At 38.3% G+C, this 10,765-nt stretch overlaps 1 protein-coding gene and 1 pseudogene across 1 annotated transcript; one reads left to right on the top strand and one right to left on the bottom strand.

Moving 5' to 3' along the window:
- The first annotated feature begins 452 nt into the window (after positions 1 to 452).
- LOC148597444 (fibrinogen-like protein 1) lies at positions 453 to 7,251 on the top strand. Its single transcript, XM_088564095.1, has 4 exons — positions 453 to 1,199; positions 3,279 to 3,375; positions 4,517 to 4,681; positions 6,329 to 7,251. Exons 1-4 carry the CDS (start codon positions 765 to 767, stop codon positions 6,610 to 6,612), a joined length of 981 nt encoding a protein of 326 aa, XP_088420221.1. The 5' UTR covers positions 453 to 764; the 3' UTR covers positions 6,613 to 7,251.
- A 1,429-nt stretch (positions 7,252 to 8,680) lies between these two features.
- LOC148597443 (E3 SUMO-protein ligase ZBED1-like) lies at positions 8,681 to 10,172 on the bottom strand (annotated as a pseudogene).
- Positions 10,173 to 10,765: the final 593 nt, after the last annotated feature.

The following is a 10,765-nucleotide window of genomic DNA, read 5'->3' as shown; positions in this document are numbered from 1 at the left end:
CAAAGAAACAAAAGCAAATGAGCAATTTGGACTACCAAAAACTAGGAACATTGACAAACAAAAAGGGAATGAGAAGAAAATAATGACACATTTGAAATGATACAAGTAAACAGCAAAGTATATAAGAATTCTCACTAAGAACATTTTAAACTGAAGTTATTCCTCATTTTCTATGCCTATATATTCCAAAATCATAAAATCTATTTACCCTTATATTTGATTTGCGTGTAAATTATTACTTTTAAAAAAATCTATGATCTTTCGAGATTAATGGTTATTAAAAGTATGATTTCATGACGTTAATGATTATTAAAAGTACGATTTCAACTATTGTGGTTGATAGTCATCTGTGGCATCGATCTACATTCGTTTTTAATGTTTTTTTTTGTTTTTTTTTTTTTTGTTTTTTTTTTGTTTTTTGTTTTTTTTTTTGTTTTTTTTGTTTGGTAAAAAGCGTGATAAGAATAAATAAAAAAAATAAGTTTGCGATTTATTTCTGTGCGGTTGTATATAAACGTTTGATAGTAATAATGTGTAATAAAAAAGAGACTATAGTAGAGAAAACAAAATTATCAGAAAAACGTTGAAGCAACCAACACTTCATATCGGAAAGCCGCAAGTCAGTGGGACATGCGTAGAAAAGGATGCCACATTAGTATAAATTGCAGGGACAGTTTTGCAAAATTGTCTTAAAAAAAGGGGTTACCGACGGCAGTTTTCGTTACTTCACCTTAATAGAATCTGTGATCTAAAAGAAAGGACAGATGAGGAGAAATATGATGAATAAACTAATTATTTTCACACTATGCCCTGCTTTGCAAAGAATGGTCCTAGGAAAAGAACTAACTCTTTTAAAAATTCAATCAAACAGTACCTTGAAAGACCGATCAACTGTTTACAGCACTGTTGAACTTCAATACCGCATGGACTGTGCAATAACTTGTGCCCAGGACCATTATTGCCAGGCTGCTACTTATAACTTGGACAATAACATATGCTCAATGAGCGCCAGTTTCAGCGGTGACATAGAATTTACTGAAGGCAATGATCTTTTGATTAATATGATGGGCAAAATTCCAGTTGATTGTGGAGATCTTCCACCAATAATAAAGAATGGTGTGTATGACATATACCCAGTTGTTAACAACACCCGCAAGAAGACGGCAGTTTATTGTGACATAGCAAATGGTGGATGGACGGTAAGATATTGCAAAACTATTTCATTTATTCTGTAATAATTTGGTCTGATTTGAAACAAGATTAATGCTTGTTTGGTCATTTTTGATAATCTGGCTTGGTACTACGGCGTCATTAACGTCATATGGCCCCATCCCGGGATTTAAATAATCCCAAACAAAAACAACAAAAAAAGTTTCGATTATGCAACAATTATTATTTCAACCGTCATCCATTGGTAATTAAATCATAAAGAGTGTTTTTTTTTTTTATTTTCAACTGCTTTACTCAATAACCTGGTTTGGACTAATTTAAATTTTGATTCGCGGTGCATTGCCACGAACCAGGATATTCCGTTTAACCTGTTCTAAATACGTTACTTTAGGTGAATTATACCTCATATTTCTAGTAGATAAATTTTCTTAGATTTTATGGTAGTTAACCTCGAATGAACGAACTTCGAGCTTTTAATATAAAAATACATAGGTCACCGAATTTGATTTCGAGATAATTGGGCCTTCGTAAAGGCATTTTATATAATTCTTTGGGGAATTTCACTATTTCGCAAACTATCAAAAAGTAATAGATATGATTTCTCCTAAATTTACATAAAGAATACTTAACATCCTAAAACCTGACCGCAAACCATAGTAAGCACCGTGTTGGGAAAGATGCCACGTTCCTCGCACGTTAAAGAACCCTGCTGTGAGTAGGAACCTTTGCGCTCTGCCACAGGAGGCGAAATTGCCCGACCCTACCCATCCCTCCCTTATATCGTATTTGTGGTAATCATAATTTGTCGACCCTATTATTTTTGTGCCCCATCACTTTGCGTCCGTCGTCGTCGTTAACATTTTTTCAAAAATCTTCTCTTGTGGCACCACTTTACAAATTGGAATCAAACTTGGTATGAATGTTCCTTGGGGTATCGTGCATAGAACTGATGTGGGATTTTTTTATCCGTCGAAAAACATGGCCGCTGTTACTAAAAATAAAACAGGGTTCAGATGGTAGTTTTTCGCGTATATCTCAAAAACCGTTAGGTTTAGCCAAATTCTGACATGGAGGTCAAGTGTTTATCATGATGATATCTATCTGTGGTCAATTTTTTTATTTTGATATGTTAAGCCATGTTGGAGTTATTGCCCTTGTTATTTTTTTTTTGCTTTTTTGAATGTTATTTCTTTCACAAATCTTCTCATCTGTCACCACTTGACCAAATGGAACCAAACTTAGTATGAATGTTTCTTTGGGTATCGTTCATAGAACTGTAGAGAAGTTTTGATCCGTCGGAAAACATGGCTGTTGTTATTAAAAATAGAACAAAGGGGTCAGATAATAGTTTTTCACAAGTATCTCCAAAACCGTTAGGTATAGCAAAATTATTTCTATAGCTGAAATGACCATTATTATAAGTTATTAAAAGTTAGTTTGTTTGTTAGTTGGGGTTTGACGCCCGAGAAGCAATATTTCACCTATATTCAGGCGATGAACATGAAGTGGACGATAAAATAAACATGAGATGATGATGAAATAAAAAATGGGATGGGACACAAGGATAATGGGGTCGAGAAATTTTGATTGCCACTGAAAATAGGGAGAGGTGGGTAGGGTCGGGCAATTCAGCCTCCTGAGGCCGAGCCCTATGGTTCCTACTGCGCTTCGCGCTGCTGCAGGTCTATTCTTTTGACAACCGGACCTGCACGGGGCCTATAGTAATTGAGACGAGAGAGATAATTTGTTCGTGGTTATACATAACATTCTTACAGTAACGGTATAAGGTAAAATTAACAAAATATTACATAAAGCAAATATTTACTAACATACCAATCATATCTTGCAAATTTCAATATGCTGATTACGTGTTACAATGTTATCAGCAGTAAAAGAATCACATATATAGGAAGATCTAAATCCAAAATAAAAAAAAAGGAATAATTGCATACAAGGAGTTCTGAAACTAAAACCTATCACAATAGAAAGCCAAATCCATCACCGAGAGATTCTACCATATGCAATACAATAGATGAAGCCTTAGTGTTGTAAGTATTATTAAATTAATCATTCTTTCCTTTTAATAGATATTGTTGTTTTTTTTCTAGGTTATGCAACGTCGAAGAGATATAACAGTCAACTTTGTTCGAACTTTTACCTCCTACAAACATGGGTTTGGTGATAAATCGGGTGACTATTGGATAGGTAGGTATCTAGAATTCTACAATCAAACTTTAGGTAAATTGGATCATTTTTGGATAGTTTTGTGTCAGTATAAGCACAATATTTTGTTAAAACATGAAAAAACGTCGGTCATTTTTATTCACGTTGACATCTGAATGCATATCCCAAATCTGTATTGGATTTCCACTGTAGTTCCTTGGCCAGTTTGTTTTTCACGAACTGGTGCTTTATTGTAATCCCTGTTTGCTTCCTAATGATTGACTGACTATTGGGGATTCACGCCCGAGCAGCAGTATTTCAGCTTTACTCAGGCGATGAACATGTTTGTTTGTTGTTTGGGTTTAACGTCCGAGCAGCTATATTCAGATGATGAAAGGCTATATTGCTGCTCGGACGTTTAACCCCAACAAACAAACAAACATACGTGGTCATATGTAGAACGAAAATTTTGTTTGTTTAGTTTGTTGGGGTTTAACGTCCAAGCAGCAATATTTCAGTTATATTCAGACGATGAACACGAAATTGGTGATAAAATGAACATGAAATGATGATGAAATGAAAAAGGGATGGGACACAAGGACAATGGGGTCGACAAATTTAGATTGCCACTGGAAATAGGGAGAGGTGGGTAGGGTTGGGCAATTTAGCCTCCTGTGGCGAAGCCCTATGGCTCTTACTCCGGGAGAATACCACAGCAGGGTTCTTTAACGTGCCAGGAACGTGGCATCTTTCCCAACACGGTGCACCACTGGTTTGCGGTCAGGTTTTCCGTATTATAGCCTGACAACCCCATTATGTAACACGCCAGGGGTATCCCATTTCACCACCTGGGGCACACATCCCAGTTTCTCAGTGGGCAGAGCGTCTTAGCCCCCGGCTAGGGTTCTGAGCACTATTTAGTCGCCTTTTATGACAAGATTAGCGCTGCTGCAGGCCTATTCTTTTAACACCCGGACCTGCACGGGGAAAGCATTCTTTGTTCAGTTCTTTAAGTCAATGAATTACATCTATCATTGGCAGGGTTTGATTGGACTGCTTCGTAAAACTACAAAAAATACACGAAATAAGTTTGGTGTATCATCTACTGCCTGAATTTGTTATGGAGGAGTAACTCCCTGTAAACTTATACATATATAAACACAAATTTTAATTTTGTTTCCAGGAAATGAAATACTACACCATATGTTGTCACATAGGAAATACAGGCTTAGATTTGAATTAGAAGATTGGACAGGGAATACGACATATGCCGAGTATGATACTTTCTTCGTCGGTAACGAGGATGGAAAATATACTCTTACAATTTCGGGCTACTCTGGAACTGCAGGTGACAGATTTCTGTTAAATAAATACTGCTATTAAATAATTGAACAAAAGAATAGGCCTGCAGCAGCGCTAAGCTTGTCGTAAAAGCCGACTAAATAGTGCTCAGAACCCTAGCCAGGGGCTAGGGCGCTTTGCCCACAGAGCAACTGGGAAGTGTGCCCCAGGTGGTGGAATGGGGTACCCCTGGTGTGTTACATGCTGGGGTTGTCAGGCTATAATACGGAAAACCTGACCGCAAACCATAGTGGTGCACCATGTTGGGAAAGATGCCACATTCCTGGCACGTTAAATAACCCTACTGTGGTATTCTCCCGAAGTAGGAACCACAGGGCTCCGCCACAGGAGGCTAAATTGCCCGACCCTACCCACCTCTCCCTATTTCCAGTGGCAATCAACCCCATTGTCCTTGTGTCCCATCCCTTTTTCATTTCATCATCATTTCATGTTCATTGTCTGAATATAGCTGAAATATTGCTGCTCGGACGTTAAACCCCAACAAACAAACAAATAATTGAACAAAAGAGAACTAAGTTTCTATATATAAATAGGACAACTTCATTAAGAATCTGGTTTGTGATCGGATCTACAGAGATTTGTACCAATAGTCGAAACCTTGGGAAAGCGGTTTCAGTTTTTACGCTAATAAATTTGTTAACATAGTAAATCTCTTACGCCCCGCCCCCTTTTGTAATTCTGGACCCGTCACTACCATCTTTGAATTGGGTATCCCGCTTCCAGTAATGTCAAGACTCAAGGAAAGACCTGATCGCAAATCAAACGGGACAATCGTTCGTGGAAAATCTCATGCCCGCTGAAAGTCTGAAGTCCAATCAGCAGATTCCTATCATATTTATCTCCATTGAGCCGTTATGAATGGCAACATGGTTGCTCCGACACAAGTTCTTTGGTTTTGCGTAAGTCTGGCCACGTCCCCTTTTCTTTTCATTTCTCTTATTGAATATTTGGTACAATTTATACTCGTCCTATTGGATGCAATAATTGCAACCGACCGTTGAACAAACAATGCACATGTCTTGATTATTGTAGTGTCACGCCCGTTTCACAGATACTTCATCCTGTAATAGAAGACAAGAACGCTTGACAAGTCGAACATACATTTAGGGTACTTTTCAAACACGCTGAGTAGACTTTTATTGCGCTAACTGACGGAAACTACGGCCCGCAATTGGAATCTTACTATAAACTCAGACACACTATTTTGACTTACAGGCAACCGAGTCTCACTCAATTCTTCTTTATGCCATGTGCTTGACGGAGCAGTGACTACTTATTAAAGGAGGTAGACCTAGGGAAAGGGACACAACTCTTAAAAAATCATTGGAACGTTTGTATTCAGCATTTTACATCAATCTTATGTAAGCATCTAATTAACTTGGATTAATTTTATTCTGCTTCAAGCGAAAGCTCGAGAGGCTTTGGTGAAATTGAGTATGATACAAACATCTCACTGATTTCAAGAGTTATGTCCCTTACTCTAGATCTACCCCCTTAAATGCTTTTGAGATATGATAAATATAATATAATAACAAAATAACACTGATACTAAAAGTGCTGTCATGTTATTTATTTGTTTGTTGGGGTTTAACGCCCGAGCAGCATTATTTATTCCTTAGTATATATTTTATAGGTGACTCCATAACAAATCCGTACTGCAGCGGTTATGGTTACTTTTCACGCCATGCACTGAATGGTTCCCAGTTTTCTACGTTCGACCAAGATAACGATGGCTGGATTGAAGGAACTTGTGCTGGCCATGGTGGGTGGTGGATGAACCATTGTTCATGTGCTAACGTTAATGGACTGAATAAAGGAGACCAGAGCACTCCAAAAGGTCATTTCTTGGCATGGCTTTCCTGGCAAAATAATGCAATTTTGAAGTCAGCAATGATGAAAATCAAGAGCAAAACTTGACAAATGTTAAGTACTAGTGCATATAAAAGTCCAACGGACACTGTCCATATTTAAGTGATTAATAATGAAGAAAAACCCATCTATCAAACAATGCTTTTTCAATCTACATATGCTATATTTCACGTAATAAATGCCCTTTCCATATTAAAATCTGTAGCACTTTTATCTCCCACTAAAATCAATCAAATCGAACAAAGTCGTGAAAAATCTTGCAAAGCGTAATTTCATGTACAATCTATATAAATTTTATCTCAAATTCGAATAAAACTCAGATGAAAAACTATGACTGGTTATGTAGTCTGTAACTGATTCCGAATAGGAAATAAAAGTTAATTCGGTGGGTTTCTGAAATCCATGAATCACATCCTGCCAGATTTTTATAAAAACTGCCTCTTCAAAGAAGTAGATGCTGAACATTTTTTTAACGTTGGAGTTACAGAGTATGCCTACCCTATCGTGCCATCTGACCCATGCTCCAGTTACCCATTTAATTAGCTTTCTATTTACATTGTATGTGTTATATGTCTTTTTTCCCTCTGTCTGGTCGTCATCGCTTCATATGGCAATATTTTACATTTGGAAAAGTAATAAAATTGTTTTTTTTTTTTTTTATCAAACTCGTATGTGCATTGAATGGTTTACCAGCCGGTAAACAAATTTTGATTGCCACTGGAAATAGGGAGAGGTGGGTAGGGTCGGGCAATTTAGCCTCCTGTGGCGGAGCCCTATGGTTCCTACTCCGGGAGAATACCACAGTAGGGTTTTTTAAATTGCCCGACCCTACCCACCTCTCCCTATTTCCAGTGGCAATCAAAATTTGTCGACCCCATTGTCCTTGTGTCCCATCCCTTTTTCATTTCATCGTTTCATGTTCATTTTATCATCAATTTCATGTTCAACGTCTGAATATAGCTGAAACATTGCTGCTCGGACGTTAAATCCCAACAAACAAACAAACAAACGAATACCATAGCAGGGTTCTTTAACGTTTTAAGTCAGATCAGTGCAAGATTATTATTGTAAGTACAGACGGATCTTTAAAGACATCGTATCTATGAAAAAGCGTTCAAACAAGAATGACCAGAATTGACATATAGCCCCCTACAGGTCCGGATGTTAAAAGAATAGGCCTGCAGCAGCGCTAAGCTTGTCGTAAAAGGCGACTAAATAGTGCTCAGAAACCTAGCCGGGGGCTAGGCGCTCTGCCCACAGAGCAACTGGGATGTGTGCCCCAGGTGGTGGAATGGGGTACCCCTGGCATGTTACATGCTGGGGTTGTCAGGCTATAATACGGAAAACCTGACCACAAACCATAGTGGTGCACCGTGTTGGGAAAGATGCCACGTGCCTCCCACGTTAAAGAACTCTGCTGTGGTATTCGATAGGAGTAGGAACCTTTGCGCTCCGCCACAGGAGGCTAAATTGCCCTACCTTACCCATCCCCCTTTTTCCAGTGGCAATCAAAATTTGTCGACCCTATTATCCTTGTGACTGATCCTTTTTTTTCATTTCATGTTCATTTTATCATCCATTTCATGTTCATTGTCTGAATATAGCTGAAATATTGCTGCTCGAACGTTAAACCCCAACAAACAAACAATTGACATATATAGTGGTGTTGGGCAATCGGATTGATTTCATAATCGATTAATCGGAATAATCGGTAGACCATAATCGATTATAATCGAAACATTTGTTTTCTTACTTTGAATCAAACTATGGACTGTATCTTATGTATTTTTGACAATGTTAGTATATGCATGTTTTATTACACTTTATTTCTATGTAATAATCATAAAATAAATCGTATTTGAGAATGCCTGTGTTTGTTTTGTTTCCTTTTTTTCTAAATAGGATGTTCCATGTCCAAATTACTCCAAAGAGCAATAAAATACTTACATTTGTATTATGCTTCAGGACAGTCAGCCTTGTAGAGAGTTGTAATGAATCATTTCAGAATTATATCAACTTCAATAAACTCTTTATTTAAAGACTGAAAATCAATACAACATTAATAACAATAACTGTTAACTGACTAGAAATGCATGTCTGGTTTGAAAGTCAAAATTCACGACCAGTATTCAAGATTTTTGTTCAGGAATACAAGCAGATCAATATTTTTTGCACTTAACCTACATCTTTTTTTATTGACAATTTGTCCACATAAGCTAAGACTCTCTCAGATGAAACTGAAGAAGCAGGTATGGATAAGTACTTTTTAGCGATTTTGCTAATTCTAGGGTAAACATGTTCGTTCCTTTTCCACCACTCAAGTATAGTTAGATCATGATCTTTTTCCATTACTCTTGATTCTAGATACCTCTGGATCTCAGCTTCACTTGCTAATCCGAGATTTGTCCTACTTTCACCTGTACATACAACATCCTCCAACCAATCACCAGTATCAGCGGCTTTTATCTTTTTTGCAACTGCTTCTTGAGCCTCATTAGACACTTCTGACTGGGTATCTGATGACGTTTCAACTGACTGATTTGGTAATTCAATTTCAGGTAGCATTGGTTCTGTTTCATCACCCTCTACAACTTCTTTCCTAATTTTAACTTTAGGAATTTCTGAGAGTTCTTCCCTTAAATATGTTTCTGCCTGTTGCTTTAATTCTGGAATGAAGTTCAATTCTTTGGTGAAGGGATTCATCATGCATCCTAGTAGTGTGATTTTGTCTTGTGGAGTTCTGTTATTTATTTCTGTTAACATTTTGTCTTTTACTTTCTAATTATTGGCGAATCATCAACTGCTACGCCCCGTGCAGGTCCGGGTGATAAAAGAACAGGCCTGCAGCAGCGCTAAGCTTGTCGTATAAGGCGACTAAATAGTGCTCAGAAACCTAGCCGGGGGCTAGGCGCTCTGCCCACAGAGTAACTGGGATGTGTGCCCCAGGTGGTGGAATGGGGTACCCCTGGCGTGTTACATGCTGGGGTTGTCAGGCTATAATACGGAAAACCTGACTGCAAACCATAGTGGTGCACCGTGTTGGGAAAGATGCCACGTTCCTCGCACGTTTAAGAACCCTGCTGAGTTTCTCTTTGTCGTGTAAAAGGTCAATGGCGCTTGTGAACTGATGTAAGAATGTTACCAACTTTCTTGCTTTGCCTATCAGCCAGTCTACCTCAGGTATGTCTAATGATTTTTTCACCATCAAATTGATTCTGTGTCCGTAACATCCATACCTCTCCCCTCCTAGAAGTTGGTAGGCCTCCTGCTCGTTAGCAGCATTATCTGTTGTAGCTATAGGCTTAGGTAGGGACCACTTCTGCTGTGTTACTCTGAGCTCTTCTGCTATCCTGTCTGAGGTATGGCTGCCTTTCATCTGAATTGTTCCAAGTACAGCATTTTTCAGTGCCCAACGATCAGTAATAAAGTGGACAGTGGTGGTAAAGTATGACTCTGTATTGATGTTTGTTTGTTGGGGTTTAACGTCCGAGCAGCAATATTTCAGCTATATTCAGACAATGAAAATGAAATGAAAAAAAAAGGATGGGTCACAAGGACAATAGGGTCGATAAATCTTGACTGTCACTGGAAAAAGCGGGGATGGGTAAGGTAGGGCAATTCAGACTCCTGTGGCGGAGCGCAAAGGTTCCTACTCCTATCGAATACCACAGCAGAGTTCTTTAACGTGCCAGGAACGTGGCATCTTTCCCAACACGGTGCACCACTATGGTTTGCGGTCAGGTTTCCGTATTATAGCCTGACAACCCCATTCCACCACCTGGGGCACACATCCCAGTTGCTCTGTTGGCAGAGCGCCTAGCCCCTTATACGACAAGCTTAGCGCTGCTGCAGGCCTATTCTTTTAACACCCGGACCTGCACGGGGCGACTCTGTATTTAAGCTGGTCCAACCATCGTGTTATAGCTATATGGGGCGATAAAGCAACATCTTTCTTTTTGTTTAGCCTCCTCATTACCCTTGATCTGGATGGAACCTTGTACCTGAAACGATAAAAGAATTTTATATGTATTGTTTTTGTTACTTGATATTTCATTAAATTAAATTTATAAAATTTGTTGCTTTTTAATGCTGTCAAATGTACATGACTATGTAGATAATTAATATTTATAATTATAAATTGTTTCTGTTTTCTTTACTTGTGTAAATATTTTTTTACAATGCTTGACTGTTGTTATTTAGC

This window comes from Perna viridis, chromosome 15 (genome assembly GCF_037379345.1).
Source record: "Perna viridis isolate PV_CMFRI_1.1 ecotype Kerala chromosome 15, ASM3737934v1, whole genome shotgun sequence".
NCBI lineage: Eukaryota > Metazoa > Mollusca > Bivalvia > Mytilida > Mytilidae > Perna > Perna viridis.
Note: the sequence above shows the minus strand (reverse complement) of the source record. Positions and strands in the feature narration are given on the sequence as shown.

Excerpts from the sequence above, each read along its gene's own strand:
- LOC148597444 (XM_088564095.1), top strand. The coding sequence starts at position 765 with ATGAGGAGAAATATGATGAATAAACTAATTATTTTCACACTATGCCCT. Across the intron at positions 1,200-3,278 it reads TAGCAAATGGTGGATGGACG|GTTATGCAACGTCGAAGAGA; the intron begins GTAAGATATTGC and ends TTTTTTTTCTAG. Across the intron at positions 4,682-6,328 it reads GGGCTACTCTGGAACTGCAG|GTGACTCCATAACAAATCCG; the intron begins GTGACAGATTTC and ends TATATTTTATAG.